This window comes from Cyrtonyx montezumae, unplaced genomic scaffold (assembly GCF_038088225.1).
Source record: "Cyrtonyx montezumae isolate F1298 unplaced genomic scaffold, pur_monq_1.0 scaffold_3, whole genome shotgun sequence".
NCBI classification, from domain to species: domain Eukaryota; kingdom Metazoa; phylum Chordata; class Aves; order Galliformes; family Odontophoridae; genus Cyrtonyx; species Cyrtonyx montezumae.
The window spans coordinates 66595308-66612538 of NW_027072034.1; the positions used below are offsets into that span (position 1 = coordinate 66595308).

Consider the following 17231-nt stretch of genomic DNA (forward strand, 5'->3'; position numbering starts at 1 on the left):
ACTACTTGGATGACGGTATTAATAACATTAATATCAGAATTAAAAATAATCCTTAATGAAAAATGCTTTTGAATGCTTCAATAGAAAGTGCTTTAATAGATATCTCAACAGTAGAAGAAGAAAACAAATCTACAAATAGATGAAAAATACTCAAGAGATGCAGTAAAGCCAGACTTAAAGAGCAGCCCTCTTCTCTGTAATTCCAAAATAAAAGTTACAATCTTACTGGATTTACAGGTTAAGCTCTCTCTCCTGTGAATTTCCTAGCACTGTGCAGCACCGAGTTTATTTTAACATCAACAACAAAGTAACAACTCTGACTGAGAATGGCAAGTACTTAAATGAAAATCACACATGAAAACTCAAGTAAAACAATCAAAATATTCGTAAGACTCAATTTTGATAAAATTAAAGGAAACTGAAGCTTGTTTTGGGTGTTCTCCAGGTCAGAGCATCCACTAGCCAATGATGGATTTCTCTCAACACCAGACATATAGAAGTAAAGAGAAACCAGGAAGTAGTAAGACATTTAAAATAGATGGCGCTTAATCAACAAAACAAAAGTCATGGTAATTTCCACACCACTTGACGTTTTAAAATGTAATTAGATCTTTTTTTGTAAGCAATATACTTGTATTTGTACAACTAAGAAAAATCCTATCGTCACATTAGAGACCACAGATCATAATACTGATTGGTCGTTGCAATCTACAGCAAGTAGTCTGTTCAACAAAAAATAGGAATTTAAACAATCATCTCTAGCTTCTTAAAAAGACTCTTTAAATTTAGAAAAGGATTTTGCCTATTTTCAGAATTATCACTACCATCAATCCTGCAGCAGACTTTTGGATTTCTTTCCTCCATCGCTTTTCAAAGTTAGGACCCACGCTGTATGGTGAATCACTTTCATTCAGTTCAAACAGGTCATCTCTCTCCAAAGGCTTTTTATAGCCTACAGATATTAGTCTGAAAAAAAGGAATGAATTTAGACAGCACAGAATACAGCAAACTAAGCAAACCAAAATAGAAGTTCAAAAAGTTTATGATACCATTTAGTGTATGTAAGTACAACCTACATTCAAAATAATACACGTAATCTTGAATACTGAAATTTTCCTAATATATGAAGAGTCTAGACACATTGTCACTTCTGAACAGTGAATTCTGAGGAAACTTTGTACGTACAATTTCTGATCTCACATCTCTCCAAAGGAAAATACAGTATTTAAAGAACAAACTTCTGTAGCATCACTACGCAGTTACTATTACAACTGGAAATTAAATACCCTTTTTAAATAAATTAATAAATCATCAAACTGCAACACGTTGCAACTTCTTTTTAACCAAGGTAACAACCTTAAAGTACTGGGTTTCAGCACAAGCACGATGGAAACTTCCTATCAGGAGATCTTCATGTGCCAAAATTTTGTTTCAGTAAAGTGCTTTTATTCATTTATTTGTTAAAACAAAAGTGAAATTCTTCCTGAAAGTAGCAAGATAGGGCTGATGAATATGCTGAATCTACAGGAACTCTATTTCAAAGAGTAAGAGATGATGTGTATTTTCTGATGAGCAGACATTTCAGAGGACTCAAAGAAAACAAACGTCCCATTACTGAAGTTGGAAAAAATCAAGGAGACTTATGTTGACAATGTCATTCATCTTAGAGAAAGCCCTAAACACCTGGGAAACAACAAGAGACACACACATGGATATGGGCATGTGTCCAAACAGTAGCAGCACTAATGCCTTTATGCTGCAGGGCACTTCTCACTCTGAGGGTAGATATGCAGATGCAGAGTCCATCTTCTGCAGAGTGCGCTCTCATTGTACAGCTCTGTGCCAGTGCTGGGCTTCATGCTAATGTGTGTGCCATCATGCTTAGCAAAGATGGGAAATAAAATTCAGAAATACTTTGGTGACAAAATTCTAGCAGGGGTGGACTTTGCTATCCCCACACGTCCCCCAAAGGCCTACTGAAGCTATTATGTTTAAGCAAAAGCAAATTTGTCTTACTCGAGGCAGAAGTAACACAGCCTTGCACTAAGAGCACCAGCTTTTGAGATAGATGAGGAAAACAGACTCATTAGCACTTGAGTTATGCAGAATTCTCAAACAATAGTTCCCATTCATCTCAGTGCTAAAACCCACTGGACAAATCAATTTATCAAGTGCCCTTCACACCACAATCTCCAGACTGCTTGCAATCTAAGGAAGCATAACATATACTATATAACAATTAATTTGAGAACTCTTCATTAAGACTGGAAGCACTAAAGACAAGTTTATATTTAACGATTTATTGCTTGTGTTTGCTTCCATTTGGGAAGAATGACCATCCTTAACATTTACTCCACTAGTTTGACTGCATCCCATTAATTACTTCATAGTGAAGCAAGCTCTAACCGATGAGAACTGAAATCATATTTCCCTTCCTCCCTCCCTTCATTTAACATCATACAAGCAGTACAACCACAAGATATCCCAACTTGGACACTCAGATTACCACCGTGACATAATGAACTAATAAATACCATTTGAACATGCTGCACTTGGTATACTACATGCTTTTATACAATATAGAATGCAAGGACTGGTAAATAGCAGTGAACAGTTAAATGCAGCTGGTGACCAGTCACAAGTGGTGTTCCTCAAGGGTTGGTACCCAGGCTAGTCCTGGTTAATATCTTTACAGACAATCTGAATGAGGGAACTGAGTGCATCCTCAGTAAGTTTGTAGCTGACACCAAGTTGGGAGGAAGGGTCAATCTGCCTGGGGATAGGAAGGCCCTACAGAGTGATCTGGACAGGCTGGATCACTGGGCTGAAGCTAATGGGATGAGGTTCAACAAGACCAAATGCCAGGTTCCGCACCTGGGCCACAACAATCCCAGGCAATACTACAGGCCTGAGCAGAGTGGTTGTAAGACTACAAGGAGGAAAAAGATTTGGGGGTGCTTGTTGACAGCTGGCTGAGCATAAGTTGCCAGTATGCTGAGGTGATCAAGAAGGCCAGTGGCAAATTGGGATTGTTTAGTCTGGAGAAGGCAGAGGGAAGATATATTCTCTACAATGACTTGAAAGGAAGTTGTAGCAAGTTGGGGGTCAGCCTCTACTTTCAGGTAACCAGTGATAAGATAAGAGTAATGACCTCAAGTCGTACCATGGGAGGTTTGGGTTGGGTATTAGGAAAAATGCCTTCTCAGAAAAGGCTGCCCATGGAGGTGGTGGAGTCACCATCCCTGGAGGCATTCAAGCAATGTGAACATGTGGTGCTTAGAGATGTAGTTTAGCAGACAATATTGGTTGTAGGTGGACAGTTAGACTAGATGATGTCATAGGTTTTTTCCAACCTTAATGATTCCATGACTGGTAAAAAGCATGGTTACTTTGAAAATTATGGCTGAACTCTTAAACTCTGGCCCTGCTGACACGACATTAACTAATTACATTCAATACATGAAACAATCTGATTACTTTGGTTTCAGCTTATAAGTGCAGATACCATTTTCAGCTTTTGCTTAAAAATAATAATACTGAATAAAGCAATAAATAGTTATGATACTCAACATATTTTTTCTCACTTAAAATTTTTCACCTGGGACTGGTTCAAACGATTTTTAAAGGAATAAGAAAAATGTTACAAATGAGCAACAGTCACAAGATGTAACACATGAGATTGTTTCAACCACCATCCAAAATACCAAGTTACAGGAAGCTGCACAGCTTGATACGGTTGAACTTTCAGATCCTATTTTTGAGTGAAAGAATTTCCAAGAAGCAGAGGGACTCTACTAGTGTTTAGAACAAGTGCTCTAGCATAACGGCATTTGGCCTGACATGAAAAGGAGAGGAAAATAGGAATGAAGTTGGCTACTTTGTAAATGTACTGAAACAAATTACTGAATATTTGTTTCAGGAGATCAACAAATTGCTTTGTCGCTGTATCCAGCACAAAGAAGACATTAATTTATTGTCCCTTACCAAATTTTTACAAAACAAAAATAACAAGTAAAAAAGGAAAGCATAATTTGTCTGTTTAAATCCTGCTGTCTAAATGTAGTTTCTGTTGTGAAAAGAACACTGATTCCAACTATCAAAAAGAATAATTTTAAATAATGCTACTAAATAACATGCAAAATAAGTATTGGTATCTATAAACAGTATTCTATAAAATATTTGAATATGATCCCTAAAAATCGTAAACTTTGATTTTTATGCAACAAGCTAACAGCAATCTTGGGTTCAAGCTACAGATCAAGCCTGAATGATGGTGTGAAATGTGTGCGCCGTCTTAGTGAGAGAGCATCAGGAAAAAACAACAAGACATTTACTGAATTCTTACCTGCTAAACCAGGAATATGTTAATTTACTGAAGCAAGAAGCACTTTCTTCAGGGCTGCATTTCTATGAAAAGAAAAAGAAAAAGAAATTATTAATACTTGTACTTTTTTTTTCCCACCAGTGCACTCTTAACACAGGTATGACTGATGACAGACGTGTGGTTTCATGACTTAGCAATGCCCATGACTTACCGTGCTGTGAAAGACTCATTGCCCACCACCTTAGCTTGATTTTGTAGTGCTTAGGTATGCAAGGGAGTACTACACCAACAATAAAACATGTCCAAGACGCGCAGTTCTGATAGCTACAAACTTGTGGCTTTCTCCCCCGCTGAAAACCCGGCCATTGGAGCAATCAACTGCTAACACCTGCAGAGCACCAACCTCCTTTCAGACTGCAAGGGATGAATTACTGCTAAGCGCAGTGAGCTTGCTGCCCACTGGCCGAGATGTACCTCACTGCGGATGCAAGGAAACACGTGTGGGCTGTCTCCCACCTCTCGAGAAACCCGTACACCCGCCAGGACGGACTCCAGCAGCCCCAGGGTGTGTGTGATTCCTGACGCTAAGGAATTCGGCGTCACCTTAACAAACAAGAGATGCCGTGACGGTGCCATTCGGCAGGTGGTGTAAAAAAAACACTCATCAGATGCCGCTGTATTTCTTTTTCTCCACAAATTTTCTCGTACGTTCAGTGATAATATAATAATAATAATAATAAACCCTCAAAGCTGAGAAATAAGCACGCAAGCAGAACTCGCACGCCCCGCCGCCCTCCATCACGGCTCCCCGCGGCGCAGCCACCCGCCCCGCTCCGCCCTGCCCTGCCTGCCATGCCACCCCACAACGCCGCTCAACCCGCGCGGCCGCACCTTCCCGCCCGCCGGGCTCAGGCGCTCGTAGAAGCCGGCCATGGCCGCCGCAGGCCGCGCGTTCCCTGTGCGCGCTGCGCGACAGACGTGCGAGAGAGGGCGGAACAGCCTCTGCCCCCCCCCCCCCCGCGTCTGCCAGTGGCCAGCAGCGGTGCGGCGATTGCTGTTTCCTTAAAGCGAGCTGGTGTATTTTACTCGTGGAGTTTTCCCGCTGTTGTGTTAGGCAGTGGTTGGGCACTTAACAGGTTTCTTAATACACACGGTATAAACCTATTTCAGCCTCAAACTTCTAAGTTCTATGCAGAAGTTCCTTCTAGAAATGGTTAAATGCAGCTGCTAGTGACGCTTCAACGGTGCCGTATCACGGTGCTACAGCAGGAGTCTCCCCAGGCTCGAGAAGTAATCCCTTCGGCAAGTTAGAAGCAGCATCCTTCAGGAATTGATTTCAGGAACTGATCTGTAGAAGCAGGAAAAAACCAACCAACCAACCAAACTGATTCAAGCTAAATGTTCCTTTTTCCATTTCTTAAACTCATTTGGGCTTCTAAAACACAGCACTTTTAAAACAGTAAACTTGGGTATTTTTTCCTACATGATGTGAGGATGAAAATATCCCTTTCGAGCAATCTAACATTATATCCAAGAGAACTAAACTTAATAAAACCAAACTTTATAATGTCAGGTTCTCTTTGGTCCAGTCTAAACAGGAGACATTATACTAAGTATCGATAAGTTCTGCTTTCTCATAGGGGAACCATGGAAGTGCTTTACCTGTACTTGGTCTCATAGGACAAACAGCTCCGTCTGTAAGTCACTGGTGGCAGTTGTGAATAATGAGACAGAAAACAGGTCACAATTTTCATTCACCATGATATGAGAGAGTTTATTCTTCCTCTACAAACAAGGGAGGAACTTTGTTCTTAGGAGGCAGTATTAACAAGAAACCATGGATCCTTGTTTTTAACCTACCCTTTAGAACTCCAATAGAGGAGCTCAGTTATTTTTTTATCCATTTCTCACAATTCACGATTAGAGTCTCAAAGAAGCAAATGGAGCACTGGAGAGTAAATTTATAGATGTATCACATGTATGTGCATATGCAGTTCTAGTCAGAACGTACCACAACCATAAAGTACAACAATTTGAGATCTGATACATTATGTAAGTCCTGTAGTTAATGCAGATGTCTGGTTTTTTTACTTTGCATTTACTATGAGAGGGGAAAAAAAAGATACAGTAAGTGTACATAGTGATCCTAATGGAACATAACAGTGGAGATGCATCAGGAAAGAGGAAAAGTTGTAGGTGTTGATACTTACAGTGATGAGCAGATCAGTGATGAGCAAGAATTTCTAGCCCGCTCACTTCTTCAGAAAATTCTTGAAGCAGTCACAAAAGTAAATTCCATAAGTCATGGAAGTGATACACACACTTTATGAGTGGCTCGAAGTACACATTTTCACAGTGTCTACATTAGTGAAATAAAATATTTCCATAATTCATGGAAAACAGAAGCATAAACATCTAGTCTTTCTCCTTCAGTAGGATAAATCTAACTTTTTAAATGTTTCCTATACCTTAAAATACTTTACTCTTTTACGTGGTTGAGGTTATATAAAGTATCAGTATACTTTATACATAACGTATTCAAAATCAATGACTCTTGACCAGTCATTAAAGAGCAACAATGAGATAACTTCTCTCAAATAAAAACAGGTAATATAACTAAAAATAATCCAATTGTACAGTATTAATGCCTTTTTTTCTTGGCTTTGCACTTGTTGTATTTTTGGTCATGATCTCTTTGTCTCATTCTGTCATCTTCAGTACTTGTGTCGCTGTCACAACTTTGCTGTTCTCTCTTTCTTTTAGAGGTGCATTCATCCACCTGGTACAATTTCCCATCACTTGAATGAGGCACGGCCACCTCAAAGGAACTCCATCCAGACTTAAAATTTGCAGCTTGATTCTGATAGGGAGGAATGGATAGGCTTGAAGGCAGTGGCAGAGCCACGTGGTAGTAAGGAAACTGCTGCCCCATCGCACTGTGAACGGCGTATTGCTGTTCTAAAAAATGGTTCATCTGGAGAAATAAAAACTTGAGTTGCTAATACCATTAAGAAAACGTTCTGAAGAGTTTTATTTCATATGCTTTGCAGATTTTAATGGGAAAATATTGATAGAAAAGTTGTATGAAATAACAATGTTTCAAAATAAAGCTTTTGATTTTATTAGATCAACTACCAGAGTAAGAAAAAGTAAAGAAAACTTTCAAGGAACAAGTATGCGACCTAAGTTTAAACTACTCATTAAGAATTTGTGAATGGTAATCAAACACAGCATTCCTTTCATTTATTTGTTCATGTATTTGCACAAGTAGCTCTATCATTAATATAATGACATGCACATCTGCAATTGTTTTAATCTGGTTTAATTCACTTTGAAATTACTTGAAACAAGTTCCAACAAGCTACAGGGAATGAAAGCACCTGGAACACAGCAAAGTGCCCAGCTTCTTCCTGCATTTCCTGAAGTCCCACAAGAGCCCCTCTCCTATATGAATGCTGCTCTGAAAGTAACGCCTCCTATTTTATTATGTTGTCCCATGACATCGGGGAGAACGTTAGTGCCATGGCAGTAAAGGTTGAACCCTCCCATCAATATCCTGTTATGTTTCTGTTGCTTTGTGACACATGGCAGCAGAGGGGCAGTCTGACAGAATAACAGCTGACATGGAAGTGTATGTGAAGCAAACGTGTACTACCGAATTCCTCTATGCAGAAAAAAAATGGCACTCACTGACATTCACTGATTCTTGCTGAATGTTCACAGAGAACAAACAGCAGACACGAGCACAGCGAGAAGGTAGGTGGTGTGTTTCATTAGTGGCAACAGCATGTCACCTCTGCACAGTTTTACAAGTGCAGCATGCAGGTTCTTTTTCATTGCTGGCAAAAATGCATAGGTAATGCTGGTGACCACGCTTTGTAGCTGAGAACTTGTAGCTCTATCAAATAATGTTATTGCACTCTTTGTATTTGTTATAGTTTCCATGGAAATAAATGGTTTTACTTGTGAAGCAACCTACATAAAATACACTATCCAAATACAAAAATATAATTACATAAGTCAGAGGAGAAGCAGTAGCTTTCTACTGACTGGCAGTAACCAGAAAATGTATGGGAAGCACTGAGTATGTCCTTGTGTTCAGAAGAAAGCTGGATTACTGACATAAAGGTGCAAAAAAGAGTATGAAAGTATACATGTAAACAGCCTCCTGCTGACACTGAAACAATCTTTATGGCCGTGCTGCAATACTGTCTCTTCTAGCAAGCAGAAAATGGGATGCAGTTAATGTTGTGTGCAGGCCTGCTAACTTCTGAAAAGTTTGGTCTCAGCATTTGTATACTGCATTGTTACTGTAACATGGCTTTGACAGCACAGTGAGGGAACATGGTACCCTCAAAAGCATCCAAACACAGTGGAAGGGCTGGGAAAGTCTGTGCAAGCACCAGCTCTTCTGAGGGCAGAGCAGAGGCAGGTCATCACTGGATGCGTGTATTTTCCTGCCCATACTGCAGCTGGTAGGGATAATCTATTCAAGGTTCACTCATTCTACAGCTACATGGGGCTGGACTACTCTTCAGTCACACTGGGCTGTCCAGCAAGTATCTCACATTAAATGCTTGGTTTCCTCCATCCTACCCATTCATACTCATCAGATTTAGAACTTCTGCAATGGGTTTGATGAGTAGGGTTTTATCCATAAGATGCCATCTGAAGAGACTGGTTGTGGGGTAAATAACTCCCAAGGATGGTACTTCACAACAAAATAGTATAGATGATAGTATATTTTGAGTAGTTCTATATAGATGGGATACAAACAATTCAGAAGAGAAGATGGCTCACCTTTAGGATGACAAGGCTCGCAGGGGACTCCACATGGGAGGGATCTCCAAGAAGAGATCCTTCCCTGGTGGTGGTCAGCCCTTAAATGGGGTTTGGGAGAGGTGCAGCCAGGCTCCACCCCTTCCACTCACACAGGTATATCACCTCCACCTGTGCCCCCATGGCTGAGTCGGTGCTCACCTCAGGTGACCAATCAGTGGTTCAGGCCGTGATTCAGCAGTTCCCATACACTGGTTCATGTGCCCTATGGAATACCTCAAAGAGATTAGGCCAAGAAAATGCACCAGTCTCAAAAGGAAATAGGTTTCTCACTGTCTTACTGCAATGAGTGTAAATAATCAGTGTGAGAATTGCAGAGTCATGAAATGTTTCAGGCTGGAAAAAACAAATTGCCGTTGCCATAACTTGTTTCTCATACTGGAAGTGATGGTTTGTTGGGGAAGTGTAATGTTTGATTTTAGGACACAACTAAATTTCAAATTTCTAGTAGGCAATATTTAAAGTGAGTAGAAGATATGAGAGTGTCCCTTACTGAAAGTCATATATGAAGTTACTGCTTGCATAGCTGTAGTTTTACTATGTTAGCTCGTCTCACCAAGGCAATTTGAAATGAAACACAACAGAGTAAATAGTTCCTAATGCCAAATGACTCCAGTCTCCCTAAGTCATGTCTTTAACACATTCCCACAGTAAGAAAATGGGATTGGTAGGTACTTGAAGTGATAAATAGATCTTACAGATTGAAATTCAGCAGCCTAAGCCACGTTTTGAGTCATTAAGTAAGCACTTGTTTGCAAGAATACCTTCAATTTCGCTGGTAAGTTCACATATTTTTAACTTCTACCACAAACTCACCATCTTTTGAAAGGCAGTATGTTCCTGAGGTAAACAACTGTTCACTGGAAAAGGAGTAACAGGAAATGGAGGATTTCCATAAGGCTCTGGATACCTAGTAAAAACAGAAAAACACACAGAGAATAAACTTCTCTCAAATACTATCAAGTAGAGTGCTGATTCTCAGCTCTTGGGCTATAGTGAGCATATTCAGGAGAATATTACAGATATAAACAATTGGGCTTCTACAAAATAAAAAACAAATCAAACAAGGAAAATAATTCCAAAGACTCAAATTAAGTAATCCTGACAAAGCTCTGGATTTCACCACAGGAGTTTAGCTTCCACAGAGAGTTCTGTTACACTTGCAAGAGATAAAAATGAGAATTGAATTTAAGATGTTTAAACTTTGAAGCTTGGGTGTTCAGAGTTCTATTACAACAGTGTGTACAGGCTCTACCTGTACACTGCCACATGCATGACATCTGCTCATATATATACACACAGCAAGGAAACTCAATGGAGTTTATTAAGATTATCTCAATTGTGAGATTTTCTTTTCCACTAAGAACTGCAAACACTGCTAGTACAAACACCATACTTTTTCACATTTCTGTATCTTGCAAAAATAAATAGGATTTGGAATTTAACTAATTGAACCTCTAGCAAGCAAAACAACCAGATGTTAACTAAAACCCACTGTGAGTCACCAGTATTGCTGCAATTAAAGCGTGCAACTGCTGTGTTAAAGAAGAGACTAAAGACTGCTTTGCTGTATCTACCACATCATTTTTAATATTTTTAATTATTATCCTAATAATACAATTAATTCACAGGAGATCATTTTTACCTATATGAAGGTGAATATAAATCAGCATAGCTTTCAAAACCATGTGTTGGGCTGTTTAGTTCTGAAGAGTGTGAACTCCCTGTAAATACAAGACTGTAATGAACATTCAATTTTGACTGTTTGATTAACAAGTTAAAACACAAAGTACTGTCACCTGCACTGTGCCAGTATATCAAAGTTGGCATATGATGGAAAGGTGTCATTTTACAGCAGACAATGTATACCATCAATTAACTGCTTGAAAATGTTAATTTATCACTTATACTCAGCCACTTACAGAAGCTGAGATCAGGACTCTTAAATAATCATGAATGTAACCATTCCCACTACTTCTGATTTTAGGAATCTCAAGTATTTTTACTTAAACAATTGCTCTGTACAGACTTCCAGGTAAGGAGTGCCACAGTGCAGAGTGGGAACAAGTCAATGTTTGGACTGCAAATACTGCCTAATCATTTGCTTTCTAGAAGGTTTATTTTCATAAACATAAAATGAAGAATTTGACTTTGATTTGACTGTTTTCCTAACTACGCTCTCTTCCAACTAAAAGAAAACTGATAGCTCCATGGCTTTAGTATAAAAACTATCAAATAGCTTGATAGTTGCTGCTCTTAACTGACTCAAAACTGCAAGCAAAATCACACCACACCTGTTAGGGTGTTGCCATCAGAAATCACCTAAATGCAACGTGGCACAAGAAACATCCACACCACAGTTGCAAGACAACTCCAATCATACTCCGTGGAAGATGCCAACAAGCTGCGCTGTTCAGCAGCAACCTGCTGTTTTGTCTTAGTGAACATAAAATAGAAAAGGCAAACACCTATCTCCCTATGCCAAAAAGAAAAAAAAAGTTTCTGTTCCTAAAAAAAAAAAAAAAATAACAGAACGAACTGGAACACATTCAACTAGAAACTGACATCTTTCTAAAAGATTGTAGGATTAAATATTAGTCATTTTAGGAAAAAATCCTTCAGAAAAAGAGTTTATGAAAAGGGTCACAATAATCACTGTGGCTGCTAAACCTACCAAACCGATACCGTACTTTAATTGGTCTTCCATACAGACGGATTCCATTCAGCAAAGCTATTGCATAAGGCACTGATTCTTTGTGCTTAAAGCAGACAAATCCAAAAGACTTAGGTTTTCCTTCCTTGTCTTTACAAATCGTCACTTTGGTTAACGGTCCAGCCTGAAAAAAATGTGCATTATTTTCTCACAGAACTCTTACTTTTCTTAAACAAACAAAAAACCCACAATCTATCATTTCATAATTATATATATTGTCATAGTCAGAAATAGTGTTTCTCACATACAGGATTCTTTATTTTATTTTAAAAACCTCTCAAATTCTGAGCATTTAGAAAACAAAAAGCAGCCCTACAAATATTAAAACTAGAACCAACCATCAGTCCATGGGTGTTGATTAGTTCTACTTTAATAATCAGACTACTTTTATTATTTTTAAAAGATATTTATGACAGTTGCAAGAAGGAATATTAGGTTACTCAGTTCCCATAACAAAGGTTAACTCACATATGTACAGTTTCTTGTACAACTGTTACATAATTTTTTGCACAGCTAACACAACTGTACAAATGGATTGTATCAGCTGTGTAAAACCAAAGTAATCCATTAATATGATTCTACTTTCCTTAAATTCCTAAAGAGGGAAGCATCAAAACTGTTGGAAAGTAAGCATAAATAGAAAATAGTTCTTGTGGAATCACAACAAAATCTAGTTTTCAATACTGCCTAGCCCTATCACTAGGACATGACAAAGAATCAGGAGACTCTATTATCATCTAAGCAGAGATAATATACTGTTACCGACCAAGAGAAAGCAAACAAAAATACAACATAAACCAAGGAACAGAACTCCTACCCCCTTTTAGGTTGCCCTGTTTGGATTTGATGAGCCCCATGTGTCCCTTCCAGCTCAGGATATACCACAACATATCTGCATTGAAAAGAAGTTCTATCTCTGCCTAAGTGCACTATTACAATTGTTGCCCAATACTTCCAGAAGAACCGAATTAAAGCAGTGATATTACATAAATACTGGCTCCATTTTCAAATAAGTTATTTCCACAACAAACACATTTTTCAGATACAGTAACAAAGTTTCTGAATGCTTAAGTTACCATCACGGATGGAGAACTGATTGTCCTGAATCAGAAAGCAGCACTCACCATCAGAGCTGGCATACCCTACTGCTACTGTTATCATGTGAACTCAAAAGTAAACTACAGCTTTAAGCAAACACACGTTAACTAAATAGTGATGATTTGGAGCCATCTTTGATTCTAGCCATTATAGTGTCAGATTAAGAGTACTAAGGACTGTCACCTGTGATAATGTTTGATTGCTGTATGCTTTTGCCACCTAAGCATAAACAACTCCTCACTTAAATGTAATATTCTTGCTGAAACATGAAAAACATTTCCTCCTCACATCCCAACTTTGGTGAAAGCAGGAGAGCCATAAAGACAAAGGATCAAAAATAATGTATTTTATTACTGGCGCAGAAAGAGGATCAGGCTATGTAGCAACAGATACTACCTAGGTTGACTTGCGTTGAGAGTCTTGAATACGCTGGTTTTGTCTTTCCAAGTATCTTCACATTTGGTGGTTTGTTTTTTGTTTTTGGTTTTTTTTAAAGAAGGTGACATTCTGAATATGCATTTTTTCTGTTGTTGTTCTGCACTACACTGCAGTTTTTCTAAAAATGGCATATATCCAGTCTTCAAATTATTTGCCTGATGAGGAGGTCTGGATCTTCAAGAACTAGAAGTAAGAAGCTCTAGAAGTAACAAGCACAAAGCACTCTGAAGATCAGTCTTAAATATGTAGTCTTCCTGTTCATAAACAAAAAATATTAATAGTTTAGAAGTGCTAATAATAGATATTTTATCCTAATTTCATGAGGGGAAAGCTACAGCTCAGCAGTACATTTTTAGGGCTGTACTACAACAAGAATATAGATCAGTGTACTTTCCAAGAAATGGCAATACTTCAGTGAGAAGCATGTGCTACTGCAGCAAAAACAGAGAAACCTGAGCAAGAAAAAAAGGAAGAGAAGGAAAAAGTTGGTGCTATTGGCGTGACCTGAAGACCTGGATAAAAGTTAATATTCAGGAGACTGAAGCAGATTATACAGAAGATTTGTGTAAAATTGCATTCTGAGGACATCTGTTTATTTTCATCACTTTTGTGCCAGGATTTATATGGTAAATTACTTGTGTCTCCTGGTAAGATGAGCATTTTTAACCTAGCTTTTACAGCTAAACCACAGAATACTGTCTACTCTTGGAAACAGACAGGGATACTGCATAGAAAATAAGAAACAGAAGACCATTTCTTTCATAATTTTAGGGAAAAGTTAAAAACTTTAAGTTAGTAAGAAACTGAAGGAGCTAAAAGACTACAAGGCCAGAATATACCAAACAAAAGAGGCTTTTCAATGTGAATGGAGTAGCATGCTGATACCTTGCCTACTTAAGACGATAATGTCACATTAATTGGTGGAATAAGAATTGTTCTGACTAGTAAACTAAATAGGAAAGGAGCGGATTAGTCTGCCCACTTTTTTTTTGTGCACTTTATTTTTCAAACACACCAGAAGGCAGCAAAGCTCTTTCTGTGACTGGGAATAATTACTGTTAGCAGAAGCAAATGTATCACAACAATGTTGGCAGAGCTGCCCATTGTGAGCTAGATACAGCCTGGCTGTATGAGGGCAGGAGAAATACTTCATCATCCACTGCTGTCAATCCATCCTGCAGGTTGATGCTTGCACTATTTACTGACACAGTGCTCCCTCCTCACCACCCACGCTTGCTTTTCCTTAGTGCTTTCAGGTTAAAAAGCCTGGCTTAGTCAAACATTTTGTTAATAGCAAATCAAAATTGAAGCCAAGTCAGCCCCTTAAAATAGGCCACCCCTGAGTCAAGTCCTTCAGGTCTTGGAGAGAACAGAGAGAATGGTTTGGATCCCACTGACAGAATTAATATCTTCTCAAGCATCAGAACACACAACACTTTGTAATAAAGAATGTAGCACTGGCAGTCCCACAGCCCACCTGAAAGCCGTTCATATCCCCTGTACTGCTCTGTTCTGCAACCTTCTCACAGAGAGGTGACATAGGAGCAGCTTCAGCCCAGCAGCACACCAAGCCACAAACGCTGCCATGAACATTGCAAGCACGAGGTGTCACAGAATCACAGATAGGTTTGGGCTGGAAGGCACTTCAAAGCCCACCCAGCCCCAAGCCCTGCCATGGGCAGGGATTGCCCCCAGCAGCTCAGGCTGCCCAGGGCCCCATCCAACCTGGCCTTGATGCCTCCAGGGATGGGGCACCACAGCTTCCCTGTGCCAGCGCCCCACTGTCCCCCAAGCGAACCATTTCCCCCTAACATCTAACCTCCCCGGCGCCTCCGGGCCGCGGCCCCGCCCCGCCCGGGTCCCGCCCGCCACCTGCAGGAAGAGTTCGTAGAGGATCTCCTCCCGCACGCGGCTTTCCAGGTTCCCCACGAACAGCGTCCGGTCCGCCTCCCCCACCCGCCCCGGCCCCGACATGGCGGAGCTGCCGCCTCAGGCGGAACGGGGCCCCGCTGCCGTAAAGGGCTGCACGGCAGCGCGCGTCGCTAAGCAATGGGATCCGCGCCCTGCTGGATGAGACCTAAAAAGCTCCGCCTGACCTCTTGTGGGGTCGGTGGGTAATGCAGCTGCTGCGCGGGGACCGGGGGGAGCAAATGCTCCCAAATTCTTTAAAGCCCTCAAGTGTCTAGTCGCCGACACAACAAAGAGCTCTGATAATTACTAACGAAACGTGCATGATTGCTACCTTTGTTGTTATGCCTGCACTCTAGCCCACTGTTACCTAGAATCATGGAATCGTTTGGGACGGAAGGGACCTTTAAAGGCCGCCTGGTCCAACTCCCCTGCCCTGAACAGGGACATACACAGCTTGATCAGGTTGCTAAGAGCATCTCCAGCCTGACCTTTACTGTCTCCAGAGATGGGACATCTACCACCTCTCAGTGCAACCTGCTCCAGTGTCTTAGCACCCTTATTGTAAAAAACTTCTTCCTTATACCTAGTCTAAATCTTCCTTCTTTCAGATTGAAATATTTTCCACATGTCTTATCTTATTCCTACTATCCTTACGCCTACTCTTTCCTATAGTCCCCCACTAGATGCAGAAAGACCACTCCCAGATCTCTCTGGAGCCTTCTCTTCTCAGGCTGAGCAGCCCCAGCTCTCTCAGGCTGCCCTCATAGGACAGTTTTCCATCCCTTGGATCATTTTTGTGGCCCTCCTCATGACACACTCCAACAGATCCATGTCTCTCCTGTACTCAGGACTCCACAGCTGCACACAATACCCCAGGCACGGTCTCTACCAGCACAGAGTAGAGGAGCAGGATCACCTCCTTCAACCTTCTGGCCACACTTCTTTTGATGCAGCCCAGGATACAGTTGGCTTTCTGAGCTGTGAGGGCACATTACTGGCTTGTGTCCAGCTGCCATCCACCAGTACCCCTAGGTCCTTACCTGGTTGCTACAATCACCTTTCAAGCACATACACACATATAACATTCCATACATATTTTTAAAGTTTAGTTTTGTTTTAACAAAGGAGTACATTTCCAGAAATCATTTTGATGACAGCAGTATAAGAATTTTTTTCAATGAGTTGATTGTTTTTTCAGGCTTTGATTGTGTGCTTTGCCTCCATGCCCATTAATTTCTCATGAAGGCTCAGTTACTGACCTGTCAAGTCTTAGCTAATAACTAGTAAAAAAACATGTTTTTCTTCTGTTTAGAGAGGGATTATCCATTTACAGGTATTACAAGCCTAAGCGTAGAACCGGTAATGAGATTTAAATTTCTTCCAGACAGACTATTTTTTTTTTACCCTTTGTAATCTTTAGAGGGCTGCTTAAAAACGGGTTTGATTTCATTTTGCCTGGAAGGAAGTAGCACTCTAAAGCTTGCGGGTAGAGGAGGGTCAGTATTTGTTCCAGAGAAGTGGCTTGGTTCACAAAAGAATTCAGAATTCTTATAAGAATGATATTTTCCGAGATTAGGACATTCTTGATTAGAAGGGGAAATACACATGACTACAGATCAGGATGTTAGAATTTGCATGAGAATTTGATCTTAACTTTGAAAGCCATGCCAGGATTCTGTAACATTTTTGGCTGTTACTTTATCGGAATCCTGGGGGCAAGGAACTGAAGACTAAGAGTCCTATTTTCTTATCTGTAATTCCAACAGTCTTGCACTGCAATAGAATGAAGCTTTTAGGTATTTTTTATCTTGAATACCTGGCAAGTCTTTTGGGTTTTTGTAAAAACTGATGGACTGTGGGCTCTCCCAAATGCATCACAGTTTATTCAGAAGGGTCACAGTCAACCAT

General features: G+C 40.1%; 2 protein-coding genes across 2 annotated transcripts in view; both read right to left on the reverse strand.

Moving 5' to 3' along the window:
* LOC136052045 (multidrug resistance-associated protein 1-like) overlaps window positions 1–5260 on the reverse strand; it is a 32608-nt gene extending 27348 nt beyond the window's left edge. Inside the window, exons 1-3 of the mRNA XM_065741848.1 lie at window positions 5216–5260; window positions 4346–4407; window positions 825–966 (exon numbers count right to left, since the gene is read on the reverse strand). Of these exons, the coding sequence (XP_065597920.1) occupies window positions 825–966; window positions 4346–4407; window positions 5216–5257 (246 nt within the window). The 5' untranslated portion in view covers window positions 5258–5260. The remainder of the gene's footprint in view (window positions 1–824; window positions 967–4345; window positions 4408–5215) is intronic.
* A 1648-nt stretch (window positions 5261–6908) lies between these two features.
* RBM11 (RNA binding motif protein 11) lies at window positions 6909–15406 on the reverse strand. Its single transcript, XM_065741847.1, has 5 exons — window positions 15285–15406; window positions 11838–12000; window positions 10809–10887; window positions 9980–10073; window positions 6909–7298 (listed from the first exon to the last, which is right to left on the reverse strand). The coding sequence occupies exons 1-5, from the start codon at window positions 15384–15386 to the stop codon at window positions 6966–6968; spliced, it is 771 nt and encodes a 256-aa protein (XP_065597919.1). The 5' UTR covers window positions 15387–15406; the 3' UTR covers window positions 6909–6965.
* Between the last annotated feature and the right edge of the window lie 1825 nt (window positions 15407–17231).